The sequence below is a fragment of the Alosa alosa genome, chromosome 24, assembly GCF_017589495.1.
Source record: "Alosa alosa isolate M-15738 ecotype Scorff River chromosome 24, AALO_Geno_1.1, whole genome shotgun sequence".
NCBI lineage: Eukaryota > Metazoa > Chordata > Actinopteri > Clupeiformes > Clupeidae > Alosa > Alosa alosa.
Genome location: NC_063212.1, coordinates 8,476,135 through 8,493,634, shown reverse-complemented (window position 1 = coordinate 8,493,634; position 17,500 = coordinate 8,476,135). Strand labels below are relative to the sequence as shown.

The 17,500-nt window shown below is 45.7% G+C and overlaps 1 protein-coding gene across 1 annotated transcript in view; it reads right to left on the bottom strand.

The window, feature by feature from the left end:
- Nucleotides 1-17,500, bottom strand: part of sema4f (sema domain, immunoglobulin domain (Ig), transmembrane domain (TM) and short cytoplasmic domain, (semaphorin) 4F) — a 67,238-nt gene that overhangs the window by 13,377 nt on the left and 36,361 nt on the right. Inside the window, exon 2 of the mRNA XM_048236670.1 lies at nt 1,183-1,334. Within this exon, the coding sequence (XP_048092627.1) occupies nt 1,183-1,334 (152 nt within the window). The remainder of the gene's footprint in view (nt 1-1,182; nt 1,335-17,500) is intronic.

Genomic DNA, 17,500 nt, shown 5'->3' with positions numbered 1-17,500 from the left:
CTGAGCACGTGTGTATGCGCGTGTGTGTGTATCTGCCTGTGTGTGTGTGTGTGTGTGCGATCATCTGTTTGGATGGCTGTCTTATGTGTCGTGTGTGTGTGTGTGTGTGTGTGTGTGTGTGTGTGTGTGTGTGTGTGTACGTGTGTGTGTGTCTATCACTAGAATTCTCCGATAGAGGAAAAGCATGCATTTCCTGTGTTCCTGTGTTTCCTGTGTGCAGAATATAGAGTGTCCTTTGTTACAGCCGGGTTACTGAATGACTGGCTGAGCAGGACGCAACACGGCGTAGTTACACAGTAACATAGGTGTGTGTACATGCCAGAAATACAACCTGGCAGGGGAATAAGGGAACCACTGTCATCACTTATACAATCTGAGCCATTATTAGATCCTCCAATCCAATCAGCAAACAAGGACACATTTTGAGCACGGATCGGGAGGAAATCCAAATCCAGACATCCTCTAGTCTCAATCTAGTGTTCATCTTGTGGTTATGTTCGGAAATATTTCTTCTAATCTTTTCAGAAAACATAAAATTATTAGCCTGGAAGCCAGCCTAAATTTACGGGCAGGCTTTATACAATGATGGACATATGAGCAATGGTGTCTAGTCATTCACGTAACCTGAGCGTGCATCGATTGATTTTATTTACAACAAAAACACTGTCGCTAGAGAAGCTAGATGCTATAATTTCGCTATCGTGTCTGTTGTACAAGAGACTGACAGCGCAATATCTTTCAAAAAGAACAGAAAACAACACTGATACAACACTGCACTGCTATGATTGGTTAGGTCTAAGGTCTACCCAATTGTGTGTGGAGGCATTTTTCCCCTGTATCGGTTGAAACACATCCCATAATCACATCCCAATGGTGCAGTACCAGACTCAAATTCTGACTAGAATTAAGTCTGGCTACGTCAGGCTATGAAATTATATAATTGTGAGGTAAAAATGTGGGAAGAATTACAAAGATTGCCATCGTATGACTTTCATATACAAACGGACAAAAAAATCTGAAATATGTTCATCTTCTTTTGTTGCTATAAGCATCTTTTTTGTTGAATGCATAAAGTTGAATGCATTTTTTGTCTGTGTTTATTCATTCATTGGATAAACTCTTTTTTTCTGAAGTCACTAAGGGGTCACTATGGGGTCACTATAGCGACCAGTGCTCTCTGACCTTCAGGGGTTTCTGGCCAAGGTTGCTGGTGTTGATGGCCAGAATGGCATCTTGTGCTCCCAGGTACAGTGTTCCCGTGGAGCGGTCCAGAAGGAAGGTGCTGAAGTTGGACACGCCGCCAAGCTGCCGCGAACCAAGGACGTCATGTGACCCTGCAGGAGGAGAACAGAGGGGGGTTTAGAGATCAAAAGAATTCACTGAGATGTCTACAGCTCTAGTACTTCTTTCATATAATGACAGATTTCGGAGACTGACATCCTACAAAGCTGAACACGCGTTTGTGTAACTTCTTTGATCTTTGTCCCATATCCCATAGGGAATGAACAAGGCAGGAACAAATCAATCCTTGCTATCTGTGAGAGACCTAGCTGGTCATAGCACAGGCATAATCATCGATGACAGACTCTGAGGACACTAGCATACTCAAAACAGTAGCTTTAAATTCCTCAAACAATATTAAATCACAAACGTTGAGTATGTAACTCCAGGAAGCTTTCGCCTTGAGCAAAGCTCTAGTAAGCACTTCCCAGCTTATCTATTCGGTGTGGACATTTAAATCTGGCTAGCACTTTAGAGATAAACAAACAGTGATTAAGCAATGCCGTTATTACTGAGGCATTAAATAGGCATTTGCAATACACTCAAATGCATGGCCCAACAATGCATCAGAGTGGAGGGCTCCCTCTTAAGTCTGCCTGAACTCATTGACCACACTTGCATTAAACACGTGCCTTTGACTTACAGTTTTTTTCAGTCGCTAACAAGCGTTTGTCTAACCAGTTGTCACATTTTCAAAACTCTAAACACAATTTGCACAGCATCTGTCTTTTGTGGCCATACCATTCACACATTTAATGTCGTTTTCACACAATATGCAGTCAGTGAACACATTTCCACAATGCTTACATTTTCTTAACAGACAAGCTATACCTCCCAACAAAACTATGGATTGTTTTTGTAGTATTTACAAATGTTAACACACAACATCCCACAATAGCAAACACAGTATCCCAAACCTTAGATACAGTATAAAAACCTTTGCTTCTGCTACCAAATGGTTTTATCCCAGGTGCATTTTTTATCTGGGCTTTTTGCAGTTGTTGTTTGTTCAGAATGCTCTTGTGTGTTTCATGGATATTTTGTTTACTGTAAGCAATACTGTAAAACTTTTTTCTGTTCTATCATACTGTAAACAGTATTTCTACTGTACCTCCTGTAGTAAACAGTAAAGGAAAAAAAATGATTTGCTTTTTACTGGAATGCTTTTGAATGTGAACATTACATGTGGACATACAGTTCCCAACCAAGAAATTTAGTGTAAAAACAGTGGATAGCATGTTTTGCATGCAAAGACCTGTACAACTGAAACATAAAAGTCTATGCAGTTTTTGTAATGTCAACAATAGCCAGTATTTTGAAACCTGGTGTACTTTGATTGACTGCATGTACCTTGTGAAGTGAAAACAAGTGTTATTCTTTGACAGAATAATTTCATTTTGAGTCAGATTTCCAGTGTTTTGGTAAAGTTAGTTTGTGCAGAGAAAGATGTGCTCTGTTTTGAAATGAAGAGTTAGTATATATTTAACAAAATTTGGTTATGAGAAGAAAATTATCCATTTGGCCAATTGTGTATTGTATTGTCTGTGTTAAGAGTTTAAAAAAAGTATCTGAAGTATGTGTAAGCGCTTGTTAGCGATTGAAAAAGACTAAGATAAAACCATATGGAACTCTGAACTCATTTAGCCACAATCTAAAAAAAAATACTGTGCACAATAAGATTTAAGATTTAAGATAATAAAGCCAAGGTTTTCTCTCTCTCTGTCTCTCTATCTCTCTCTCTCTCTGTGTGAGTTTGTGTGTGTGTGTGTGTGTGTGTGTGTTTGATTTTGTTTTTATAGATTATTAATGATGTTTAGACTGATGAAGCGGCACTAAACAAGTCCAAGGACAAACAAATCAAACATCCTCGCTGATGCGTTACCTTTTCATTTCCTAAAAGGCCCTCCCTCTTACACACACATCATTTGTATGTATACCGCAAGCTACTTAAAGAGACGGCCATGCTAATGGGAAGAGTATGCAGACATATGCACTCATACACACAGACACTTACACAGACACACACACACACACACACACACATACACACACACAGACAAAGACACAGACACACCGACACAGACACTGACACACACACACACACACACACACACACACACACACACACACACTGGCACACATACAAATAGACATAGAAACAGACACAGACACAGACACAGACAGACACAGACATACACAGACATACACACACACACACACACTGGCACACATGCAAATACACATAGACACAGACACAGACAGACAGACATACTGTACACACACACACATACACACACACACACACACACACACACACACAACAGACACACACACACACACACACACACACACACACACACACACACACACACACACACAAACAGACACAGGTGGTCCTTTTGGGAAATTACTCATGTCACTTAGCGTAGCTCTCTCTCTCTCTCTCCAACACCTCTGCTACACACCTCCTCCAGTCAATCTGAGCCTCCTCACCTCCGTCACCCTCATCTGTCCAGCTCCTCTCTCTTTCACACAGCCCACACGGCACACCAAGACAAAACACAGCACACAGATGGGGATAGAGAGATAGGGTGTGTGGGTGTGTACACATGTGTGTGTGTGTGTGTGTGTGTGTGTGAGTGAGTGAGTGAGAGAGTGTGTGTGTGAGAGTGTGAGGGTGGGGGATAGAGCCTCCTCGTTTATAGGACTGTTGAGGAGAATGAGCGAGCAAGAGAAGGACAGAATGTGTGAGAGAGATGTATGATCAGAGAGGGTGACTCTTCACTGATTACCGGAAGGACATTGTAAGAGTCCTGTGGAGGGCAAGTGTTACTTCAAAATGGTGTATGTGTGTGTGTGTGTGTGTGTGTGTGTGTATGAAGAGAGTGGGCACACATACATGTGTGTCTTTGTGTGTATGTGTGTGAGTATAAGTCTGTCTGTGTGTGTGTGTGTGTGTGTGTGTGTGTGTGTGTGTGTGTGTGTGTGTGTGTGTGTGTGCGCGTGTGTGTGTGTGTGTGTGTGTGTGTGTGTGTGTGTATTGCAGGAAGGAACAAAGACAGAGATGGTGACCGTGGAGAGCTGTAAGGACAGACAGAAGGTAGTAAATGGCTACCAGTGACCTTTCCTCAAATCTCAGCACTGACCCCACACCAGTAAATCGACTGAGGAGGAGTCGCTCCCCTGTTTTTGCAGCATGTAACCACTGACCTCCAATCAGTTAATTTGTTGGGCGGCCTCTTGGGGGAGTAGCTGTCAGATTGACACATAGCTTAGTGAGGGTGGTCTCCTTGTCTGTGTGTGCAGTGACCCCACAGTGTTGCATAAATCAGTAATTACAATTTTCTTCTGTGTGTGTGTGTCTGTATGTGCATGTGTGCGTGCGTGTGTGTGTGTGTGTGTGTGTGTGTATGCATGTGTGTAAGATCATCCCACCAACACAGACCCTTTGCCACATGGTTTTCTGGTGCATGTGACCCGATTAATGACCCTTACTTAATCTCTTTCTGTCCCCCTCTCTCTCTCTCTCTCTCTCTCTCTCCCTCTCCCTGTGTCCTCCACACTCTCCTCCCAGGAGTGAGGCCCCAAGGCTTTCTTTTCTTTGACCACTTCTTATCCACCACAGCATGATAAAACAGGGCTCTGAATTGCCTGGCCCTTCCTATAAACAAGGGAGCATTGTTAAAATATTAAAAGGAAATGTATTTCTCAAGTGTGTGTGTGTATGTGTGTGTGTGTATCTATGCGTAAGTGTTAGTCGCAGCTGCTTACAATGAAGAGGACAGCTGGGTGTTGTGATGACCTCACTCTCAGTACAGTGTGTGTGTGTGTGTGTGTGTGTGTGTGTGTGTATGAATTAAAGCATGTGTATACATTCACTTAATCCCGGTGCCTTGATAACTCAGTAATGTGTGTTGCTGACAAGCAGGGGTTAATGTACCTATAATGCCCAAACGATTAATCAGATTATACAACCCCAGAGCGCTAATGTCTGTGCTGCTCCCCATAGATCCTGTGGCCTGTGCACTCTGACTAACACCACACTAATACCTGCATCATGCCCTACAGCACAAAACAGCTAGTGCGTCTGTTAGCGTCTCAAAGCCACACAAACAGCAGACTCCGAGCATCCTCAGTGGTTGATGTTGAAATACTGGTTTGCATGATTCACGGCGTCATTTGCATTTGGTAATTAGGAGAGGCTCATCAATCCGTCCCTGGTTACAGCGATATTACATGGATTATTAGGCATCGGGCTGGTGCGGGAGAGTCATTTAGCTGTACACAATGTGGGATTCATCCAGATGCTGCTGAAGAGGAGCAGAACAGAGGGAGGAGGAGGAGGAGGAGGAGGAGAATGGTGCCTCACATGGACTCTGCTGCGGCCTGTCGTCAGCCACTGGAGATTATGGATGTCTCCTATGCAAAGAAGCTCTTCTCTCTCTCTCTCTCACTCTTTTGCATTCTCTCTCTGCATCACTCGTTCATTCGATTCCCCCACACTTGTCTGAGGACATGCAAATTGCCTTTTTTGGGGAGGGGGCTGGGAATGGAGAGTGTTTGTGGGGAGAGTGCGAGTGTGACGCTGCCTCAGATGGGCTTGTGAAGGAGAGTCCCTGGAGCCCCTGCAGATTAGAGTCACTCTCAGCAGCGGCGCCAGGAGAGACACCTTTTCTTTTCTTTTCTTTTTCTTTCTTTTTTTTTGTCCTTTTTTTGGGGGACTGGCTTCTCGGGATGTGGGGGATTACCAGCAAAAACGGTGACGGCACCGTTGGGGATGTGAAACTTGAAACGACGTGACACGCCGGTTCCCTACGAAACCGGTCTTTACAGGCCTGCCATTTTGGGTTCCGCGCTAGTCTAAAAACACATCTCGCTCACAGAAAGTGATGGTTACTTCCACATCTGCAGATCTTCAAATGACAGCGGAGTGGCTGAGAGACTCGCCTTGCGAGGGAAGGGGAGAGAAAACTGTTTGTGTATGGCATGTTTGTGCGTTTGTGTGTGTGTGCGCGTGCATGTGTGAGATTGTGTGTGATTGTGTGTGATGTGCTACAGGACGAGAGATGAGAGAGGTCTGTTCTGTGGCTGTCTTCTTGTCCAAAAAATCCTTCTCGTCCTTCTCTTCTGGTCTCTCCATCTGCGCTTCAGGGGATGCCAAAGAGCCCCCCAAACACACACACACACACACACACACACACACACACGTTCCCCTCCTTCCTGCGCCCGACTCCTCCGCCACGTCTGTCGTTCCAAATGACTGACAAGGCACCAGATGCTCTGGCCCGACGCAGACGGATTGTGACACTGACCCCTGGGGGAAGGTCTGGAGAAATGTCCTTCCTCCACACATTTCTCTTCTCCTCTCCTCTCCTCTCCTCTCCCATCCCTCCCTCCCTCCCTCCCCCTTCTCTCTCTCCCTCCAGGAATATTCCTCCCCTTCCCGGGTGGATGCACGACGCATGACTTCCTGGAGGTCCACCATCTGCACCCCGCCACAACCTGACGACACACCCCGCAACCTGACTCCGCCCACCAATCAAGAGCAAAGACGAAAGAAGGAGGGACGGAGAGAGAGAGAGAGAGAGAGAGAGAGAGAGAGGAGGAGGGACAAAGAGATAGCAGGTAGATATGAAATAGAGAGAGTGACAGAAAAGGGGCGGAGAGTAAAAAAAGAAAAAAGAGGATGAGAGCAAGCATGAAATGGAGAGAGAGACAGAATCAAACAGAGAAAAACAGAACAGAAAGGGAGATAGAGAGAGAAAGAGCGATATAAAAAAGGACTGGAAGACAAACAAAGGGCTCTTTAAGGCTCTTACTGAGAAGCACAGCGGGTGAAGTTAAAGACAATTAGCCCCCCAAAACCCTAAGCACCCTCCAATGTTTGTTTAGCAAACACACACACTCTCTCTCTCACACACGCACAAACAAACAAACACATATACACACACACACACACAAACACACACACTCCTCTTCATTCTGCACATACATTTTATGTACACACATGCTCTTTGCATACGTAGATAGTGAGATTCACTCACTCACTGATATCACAGTAGAGAGGAGTGTGATGACTCCTCACCTGTTTTCATGAGAAGGGTTGTGTGTGTGTGTGTGTGTGTGTGTGTGTGTGTGTGTGTGTGTGTGTGTGTGTGTGTGTGTGTGTGTGTGTGTGTGTGTGTGTGTGTGTGTGTGTGTGTGTGTGTGTGTATGTGTGTGTGTGTGTGTGTGTATGTGATGATCCCCGTTGCTCTGGCAGCTCTGTGAAGCCTGACTGCCACTGACTCTCTCTTTCCTTCTTTCCATCTCTCTCTCTCTATCCCTCTCTCTCTCCCTCTCTCTACCCCTCTGCCATGGCCCAGGAAGCTGCCAAACCCAGAGCCACTCAACACATGAATCATTCATTCACCCCGAGCCCATTAAACATGAATGAGCAACGTGTGAGGGACAGAGAGAGAGGGAGGGAGGGATGAAGAGAGAGGGATGAAGAGAGGAAGAGAGAAGGAGGAAGAGATCTCGCGAGAAAATCTGATTTCGAAGGTTGGGTTTAGGAGGGAGGTGTTTCACAAAGTATCTCTCATCCTGTACTATACATAACCCTTACTTCAGAACATTGTTTACTTTAAAATGCTCACGCTCACTTCAGAACACTGCTATGGCTATGTCCAACTGCTCCTCATTATTTCTGCAATGCAATGGCTCACCTCAGAATGCTGTTGCTTATGGCAAAATGCAATTGATGACTTGAAAGTGCTAAAAATTCATTCAAAGCATTGTTTGTTTATTACATGTATTTTTGGGTTTTATTCTGAGGACTGTGAATAGGACGCGAGTGGGAGAGAAAGCTGGGGCGGCATCAGGAAATGACCGCAGGTACAATTACAGTTTTTTCTGATTGCTTAAGCAGATTTTTGTAACTATGGCTTTTTTTGCAAAACTCTACACACAAATGGCAAAACCTCTCACCCAATCAGCAAAACATTGTAGTTCTCTTGCAAAGCTAACACACCTTGCTTAACTCTTCACACCTTAAAAAAATGGTGTTTTCATTATCTAACAGTAAACACAAGCCATCACAATAGTAAGCACACAATGTGCCAACAACACACTGATGGTATGAATAAAAACACATCTGGCTTTAGCTTTCTCTGTGCACAAGGTAGACTATGTCAGTTTGAGGTCATACTTTTGTCATAGTTCTGTAAACATACAGGGATCCCAACTTCAAGTACTAGTGTTTATTTACACACATCAAAACAAACACAAGTGTGTTTTCCAAGTCAAAACACAAAATAGCATTTCCTGAGACAAAACAAAATCAGTCTACATCGGTCGTCTCTCTCAAAATTCTGTCTACATCACATGCAATGTCCTAGTCAAGGCACGGAAAAATATATTCTGGAATGACGATCCAGGCCTGACATGACAATATCCCCACATGTAGACTGTTTTTGTCTGTTTTTTTCTCTTCTCACTCTTCCTGCTCACTCCATCGCACCCATTGTACATTACCTGTGGCTTATTTATAGTGCTTAGGCTGATTGCAAAGTGAACTAATTATCTAAAACAGTTTTCACATGAGAAAAGTGTGCCAGAGAGTTGGCAAAATAGTGTAAATAATAGCCATTGCAAAGCTTGGTGTTTGCCTACAGTTGTGCAAAGTGTGTTTTGCCATTTGTGTGTAGAGTTTTGCAAAAAAAGCCATAGTTACAAAAAATGTGTTTAAGCATTCAGAAAAAACTGTAAGACCCTCCGTGAACACTTTGGCCTGTATGTGGTACGTAATGCTGCTTCCATGACAGCTCCCCTATTGCAAAACACTGCTGCTAAAATGTTCTTTAATTAATTCCAAAAGTTACCATTTGGTATTGCATACTTTCCCCGCTGAATTAGTTTTGCTTGCATCAGAACACTTATTGATCTCAAAGTGCTATTGTTTGTTTGAAAACTGTTGATTACTTCAAAACATTGCTTTCATTTTGAAATGCTACCCTCAACAACAAGGCTTCTTTTCTTTCAAACCCTATTGCTTATTTATTCTCTCTCTCTCTCTCTCTCCTCCCTCCCTCCCTCTTTGGTGAGTTATCCCACACTGATTGCTGACTGCATGGCCACACAAAGGCAAATGTGGGCGCCGCCTCGGTGAACACAGATTGGAGCTGACTGCTGAGGGACGCTGGGAATCGGAGTATTAGGAAAGCGAGTGGAGGAGAGGGGTGGGGATGCACTCTTGGGAAGGGAGGCCGAGCACTCGTAGACTGCAGCGTTATGCAGACGAAAAGCAGGAGGTGTCAATCACCGAGTGGCCCTCACCTGAGAGGTGAGAAGAGGCGGGGAGGAGAGCAGAGGAGGAGATCCTGCTCAGAGAGGAATCCCTCTGATTTCTGCTCTAATTACTGCCTCTGTTTATTTGTGCTTTGTAGTCTGTGGGCCTAATTACTCCCCACACCTGCTTTGACTCAGAACTGTGTCAGTGGTGCATATCCAAACAAAGCCAACCAAAAATGGCTTCCACTGGCCCCCGAGCTGTGCAATCAAAATACTCTAAAGCTTTAGCCTACATGAGCGTTGAAGGGGTTAAAGAAAAGGAACCTTAATGTGAAATTGCCCTTATAATGCGCTGACTTGCCCTCAATTCACCTCAAGCCTATTCAGTGTAATGATTTCCTGCTACTATCTCCTATCACTGCACTTTTCACACAGTGCTTAGACTAGGCTTTGGGTAGATTGTGGTTGGGAGAGAGGTGATCAGTCAGGGTGTCAGAGAAGAGAGGTCTCAGCAGTAAAAAAAACCCTGGACACAGAGACCATTCCACTATCTGGTCAGCATCTAGTGATTAGAGGAATAAGGTCACAGATTGGGGAGGACAGGCTGTAGTCGGTGTTACTGGTTTCCCCATTTTCCTATTTTCGAATGATTTCGTTTGCCAAGGATTAAAGGTTTTTTGAGAATGAGTGATAAAGACAGCCGGGTGACAAAATACTGCCCGCGTTACGCTAGTGACATGGGAGCTGAGCGTTTAACTTCAGCACGTTCAACTTTCAGATCGTGACACCTGGCCCATCGGTGTCAGTTTGATGTATCCTTAATAACACTTCAGACATTCTGACAAATCAAAACAGGAAAAGTCTTGATAGGGGTGGGACGTTTCTCTGAACATTACTTGGCAATGAATGAATTGCTAGTGACGTGTGTTATCAATCAAATTATTATGGTCTGAACGTTTGAGTTTCACTTTTGCCACTGCTGCTTGGGTATTCCCAATGTGATCCGTGATTTGGTATGCTGAGAAAGAGGTTCAGCTATCTCAGCATTTAAAGAAAAGAGAAAGAAATTGGGTTGAAATGCCACTTACAACACTCCCAACCCTTCTTGTGCTGAGATAGGACTTGGCAGTCTGACCTATTGAACATCAATGGCCCATGAATCAGGCAGGGTCAAACAGCCAATCAGGACAGAGCTCTCCAAACTGGCAAGCTGATTCCAAGCCTTCTTCACTACCTCCTGTCTTGAAGGTAAACATCAACCCTAACTGTATTTCACATCGAGATCTGGGATGGTAGTTGAGGCCTAAAATCACTAAATCTATTTACTTCGACATCAATCTTTGTCCAAGCCTATTATCGCAAGAAGCAGCACTGACTGATACGTAATTCTATCAGGAATTACCGGATCTCTCCTGAAACTGTCAAACTCATGGAACATTTCCAAAAGTGCAAGCACTACCCCCATCTGCTATTCTGTGTGCCAAGCATGGGGTTAAACACAAAATCCATTTTCATCAAGACTGATGGACTGCCTCTTGGCTATGCACCCACCCAATGAAAGCCCATTATTCATTATAGGCAAAATGCCAGGTCAAAAAGAGCACAATTCATAAGGTGATACGGGCGGAACATTTAGAGACATCCATCTTAGACGGGAAAATAAATCCTCCCTTTCTTATCCAACGCGTCTTACTCGAAGCTAAAACTCCCTCAACGGCGGGTCAAAGTGAAGTGAACCATTTGAACGTTATGTGTAAAACATGCCGTTTCCGCCCCTGGAAAAGGGAATCTAGCTAGTCAATGTTGTGGGTAAAAGCCATTCCTTGCACCGTTGAAATGATTCCATTTTCATCATGGCCAGAGCTCAGGGGCGGGGGGTGACTGTCACCGGTCTGGTGAACATCAGAAGTCACTTCACATTCCCGTCAAGCAGATGCCTGTGTGTGTGTGTGTGTGTGTGTGTGTGTGTGTGTGTGTGTGTGTGTGTGTGTGTGTGTGTGTGTGTGTGTGTGTGTGTGTGTGCGTGTGTGTGTATGGACAGAGCTCTTCGCTCAACTCAAACGGCCAGAGGGAGCGCTTGGTAGGAGAGTCAGTGTTTATTGGTAATGTGCATCCAAAAGGGAGGGTCTGCATTTGTACACAAAAACACCCAGCAGGCTTTTCCTCTGTGTGTGTATGTGTGTGTGTGTGTGTGTGTGTGTGTGTGTGTGTGTGTGTGTGTGTGAGAGAGAGTTGGTTGTGGACGTGAACCCCATTAACCACACTGCCTCTGACAGAGAGTAAGAGAAATAGTATGGCAGCTGTCTGTTCCACACACACACACCACTGCCCCACCTCAACGTCTCGCTGCCCCACCTCACCGTCTCGCTGTCTTCTCTCATCACTCTTTCTCTCCACCCCTCCGTCCAACCCTCCACTCTCAATCTCTCTCTCTCTCTCTTTCTCCTATCCTCAATCATTTTCTCTCCATCCCTCTCTCTCTTTCTCCAACTATCAATCCCTCTCTCTCCAACTCTCTCCATCCCTTTCTCTCTGTCCTCAACTCTCTCCATCCTTTTCTCTCTCTCCACCCCTCTCTCTCTCCTCCTCTCCATCCCTCTCTCTTTCTCTCTCTCCCTCTCTGTCCATGCTACATGCTAAATATCAGCAGACAGGCCCGTTGGCCCGGTGTCTCCTCTGTCCCTCTTGCTCAGCTCTGACAGGCCTGCTGGTGCTCCAGCCAGCGCTGCCCCATCTCTGCAGGTCTGTCCCCAGTGAGGAGACAGCTCAGTGGGGGCCAGGAGGCACTATGCACCCCCCACCCCCACCGGGGACCCTTCTAGACCTCCAGGCTAACATTAGCGCTGTCAAACACCATCCGTGAGACACAAACACTGCTGTCGTCTCTTTCTAACAAGCGTTCTCTGACATACATACAGACACACACACACACACACACACACACACGCACACACACACACACACACGCACACACACACACACACACACAGACAAATATAAAGACAGACATACACACACAAACATCCCGTCATCCTCTGTCTGCATTTCTCACTCATGTAAAAAAGAACACAGATACTGCCCTAAATACACGGACATATATCATCTCTCCCTATCTCTGTCTCTCTCCCACACACAGACACACACACACACACACACACACACACACAGAGAGAGATAGTAATTGCACCCAACCATGAATCCTTCCACACACACTCAGCGATAACCTAAACTCAGTTTTTGATAAATGACACCAGGAAACGCTCATCTCATCTCATCGTCCGTCAGTCTGAGGGTCACACACACACACACACACACACACACACACACACACACACACACACTACCCATCCAAAAGGGGTCAAGGGTGCCCATCCTGCCCTGTTGCAGGGGATGGGAGTGGAGGAAGAGGAGTTGAGTGGGGTGTGTGGGTGTGTGATGGAGAACAGATAGAGACGTCATGTCTGCTCCTCTGTGGGCTTTGATGAGCCGCTTGGTGACAGAGACGGATGGGGGGGATGGGCTGATGGATAGTTGGTAGATGGGTCCCTTATCTCATGTCGGACACACATATTTTATCAGAAGGGGGTTTAGAAACACACATACCAGTGCATGCAGAATATGTATACAGAAACACACACACACACGACACACATGCACGCACACACACACACACACACACACACACACACACACACACACACACACACACACACTGTATGCACATACACACAACACATACACCCTCACTCACACATCCGGATACACATATGCACACAACACACAACACACACACCCTCTCTCACACACAACACAAAACACACAACACACAGGCACACACATACAGAGAAACCTTTTCAGGAGCTGCATTACTTAACCAGGCACTAGCCTGAGGGCGAGAGTGAGTCTTTGTGCCTGGTTTTTCTGAGAAGACGCCTGTGGCACTTCCCCAGCGCTCATCACAAGGCGTGCTTTTACGCCATAATAACGCCTATTAGTGCACTTTTCAGCCCTGCTCTCAGTGTAAGCAAAACTACTGTCTTCCACTGTTCATGATGGAGCACGTCCTGTTTTAGTGTGACGTTCTCCCACGCTTGATGGCGTTTTTAAGCCCCCACCGTCGACTTCAAGGCAGCGCTGCGACCATGGATTTCAAGGCACCTAACCCTAACCCACGTCCTGTTTTAGTGTGTCATTTAGTGTGTCCTGTGTTACTGACTGATTTTACCTGACATGTTGTTTGAATGCAGAGAATCCCTAGCAAGTTCTCAAGGGCGTCGCTCTCTCGCTCTTTCTTTCTCTCTCTCTTTGTTTCTCTCTCTCTCTTTCTCTCTTTCTCTTTGTTTCTCTCTCCATCTCCCTCTCTCTCTTTCTCTGTCTCTCACTGTTCCACACAAGGTGTCTTCCTGCCAACACTCTTCAATAACTTGTCTTGCACGTATGCACACAAAAGCATATACTGTACATGTGCGCTCACACATGCACACACACAAACACACACACTCATAAACGCACGAACGCACACATGCACACACACACACACACACACATACACACACACACACACACACAAACGCACACACGCATGCACGCACACACACACAAGTGCACACACGCACACAAACACACACAAATGCACACACAAACACACGCATGCATGCACGCACAAACACACACACACACAAAGCAAACACAGCCTTCATTCTCCATGGACACCCTGCTGAAGGACGGGACACAGCTGGCTGTGGAGTGTTTGTCTTAGAATGTGTATGTGTGTGTGTGTGTCACGTATGTATTGATGCTCAATGTGAATGTATGTGTGTGTGTTATTGTGTGTGTGATAGCTATATGTGTGTGTGTGTATGTGTGTGTGTGTGTGTGTGTGTGTGTGTGTGTGTGTGTGTGTGTGTTGTGAGGGGTGTTCATCTCTCCTCCACAGGTCCTAGTGGGAGTGTGGGAGTTATTGTAAGTCTTCACAATGGATATGAGGACACAATAGAGCTCAGAGACCAACGCTCCAGTTCAGAGGTTCACTAGTACTCCCCTGTCCTCCAAGGCATTCACCCAACCAAAATACACACAAAACACACACACACACACACATACACACATTCTGTCTCCTGCCCTTACTGTCAAACATATACACACACAGGCCGCCTATGAGCCCAACCAGTAGCACAACATGTAATTTATAGGAAACCCATATGGCCGAGGACACTACGGTTCACCACAGCTGGGACCAGACACTATTCCACGTCATCAGCTTAGCAGTGGCTGCCTTTCTGTCCCTATTCTAAAAGTCATCATATAATAGGCTACTCTCACTCTCTTTCACTCTCTCTCTCTCTCTCACTCTCTCTATCTCTCTCTGTATCCCTCTCTCTCTCTCTCACATAGTCCCTCTCATCACTCCTAAAGCCTCTTCAGTACTCATTTGTGCTACTTTGTTCTCCACGTACGTTCCTGTGTGTGTGATCAGTGTGGCGTGTCTTGTGTGTGCGTAGGCTACACCACTGAGAGCATGTGCAATTGCAAGAGTGATGATATGAGAGAGGGATGTAGAGGGAGAGAGATGGAAGAAGAGAAGGAAGAAGGAGAAGAACCCTCATTGGGTTTCATGTTGTGAGTGTTTTTGGTTAACCCCTCTCATTGTCATGGTGAAAAGCATTGTTTACCCACTGATTGATGACTGGGGGTAAGCACTGGGATACATCCTGCATTTGTGGGAGACAGAGGGAGGTGTGTGTGTGTGTGTGTGTGTGTGTGTGTGATGATAATGTGTATGTGTGTGTGTGTTGTGTGTGTGTGTCTGTATGAGTGTGTGTGTGTGTGTGTGTGTGTGTGTGTGTGTGTGTGTGTGTGTGTGTGTGTCAGGGAAAGAGAGAGAGAGAGAGAGAGAGAGAGAGAGAGTTTGTAGTTTCACTGCTTCATTCATAAAGACATTCCCTTTGAAAAACATGATGTTGCTCCTTGATCGTGCACTCCTTGATCTTCATGAAAAAAGCAGACCCAATTCTTCAGAATACTTTCTTCCTCTAGTTTCCCTACAATGCTGGATACATATTTTGCTGCAGTACATAGTACATACAGCAAAATATGTTCTGATAGCCTCACCTGAAAGAGCTGGTTCGTGCTGCTAACTAGCATTGTGCTAAGCCTGTGCTGTGTCCAGCATATGCCCCTCTCCTGCACACCCCTGTGCGCTACGCTAGGCCTTTAGCGCGGGGGACTTCAAAGGCGCTTGGCCGTGACACCGTGTCAGCTTCCTTTGAATTCCGCCCTCAGAGGGCCAGTTAGTGACCCCCCTAGATGTCAGGGGATTACTAGGCATTAGGCCCAGGGGGAGCGAGGGAGAAGCAAGAAACGGAGGGGAAAAAAACGAAAGAAAGAAAAGACAGGCAGAGGTGAGTGTGCTGAGGTGTGTGTGTGTGTGTGTGTGTGTGTGTGTGTAGAGCATGTGTGTGTGAGAGAGAGAAAGAGAGAGAGGGTGTGTGTGTATATGTGTGTGTGTGTGTGTGTGTGTGTGTGTGTGTGTGAGAGAGAGAGAAGAGAGAGGTGTGTGTATATATGGGTGTGTGTATATGTGTGTGTGTGTGTGTGTGTGTGTGTGTGTGTGTGTGTGGTGAGCAAGGGTAGCTAGCATAGCCATTGAACCACCTCGAATCGCACCTGTTTATCTTCCCCTTCCTCCCCCCAAATCTGCCTGGTTTCTGTGACTCCCCCTCTCTCTATCACTTCCTCTTCCTCTTCCCCCTCTCTCTCTCCCACTTCCTCTCTCTCTCTCTCTCTCTCTCTCTCTCTCTCTCCATCTCGGGGCCTGATAAACGTGTGTGGGGCCGGCACTAATCGGGCTTGCCCTAAATTCGCCCGTGCCCAAGAGGATTAGATGGAGGCTCTGCCTGGAGCTTTCATCAACCAGCACACAGCGCTGCATGGCTCTGCAGGAGAGCGCAGCCAACACCGGCAACACACCACCAGTGGGTGTGCATGTGTGTGTGTTTGTGGGTAAGTGGGTAGGTGTGGGCATGTGTGTGTGTGTGTGTGTGTGTGTGTGTGTGTGTGTGTGTATGTGTGTGTGTGTGTGTGTGTGTGTGTGTGTGTGTGTGTATGTGTGTGTGGTGGACTAAGAGTTGTGTTTTAGCATGTCTGCATGTTTATATAGGCATGCATGTGTGTGTGTGTGTGTGTGTGGGGGGGGGGTAGGTGTGTGTGTGTGTCCACGCATGTGTGTGTGCGCAACCTTGCGTGTAGCGGTGGGCATAAGCATGTCTGACTGACTGTATCAGTTAGCGCTGGCATGTATGTTTGTGTCTGAAAGGAGCGAAAGAACGTTTATATAAGCGCTGTCTTGAGAGTGTATATGTGTGTTTAAAACATAAGTGCTTAAAATATGTATTTAATCTGCCCCTGGAACAACTCCGACTGGTGAGACTGAGCACACGGAACATGATGTGATGGGAACAGTGTGTTCCTGAAGGTAAGAGGAGATACTTAGGAGTAATGGCATGCAGTAAATGATGTATTTTGGCTTTGGTTCTGAAACAGTGCTCCCTGAAGAGGCTCTGGTCGGCCCTGGAGTTTATCTCACTGCTACTAATATCCCAGGGAAGTTGAACCGCCAATGGGGTACAAACTGCTCAGAAAAAATTAAAATCAGCTACTTGTGATATATTTGCTAAACATGAAGTCAAGAAACTCCCTGCCTGCATATGGTCCTACGGATAAGAACTGGATCATATATCAAAAACATGCTCAAAATCCTCCTAGCCTTCCCAAATCCATACGATGGAATAACATGAAATCGTCATAATGCCTTTGATTTATTTAAATGGGTCCACATGAGACCGGTGTAATCTCTCTGTTCTCATTAAGGAGAGCCTCTGTCTATTAGGCTCACTAAATCACCACGAGCCCCCATACAGTACCCTAGGAGCCTAATACTATGGATGAT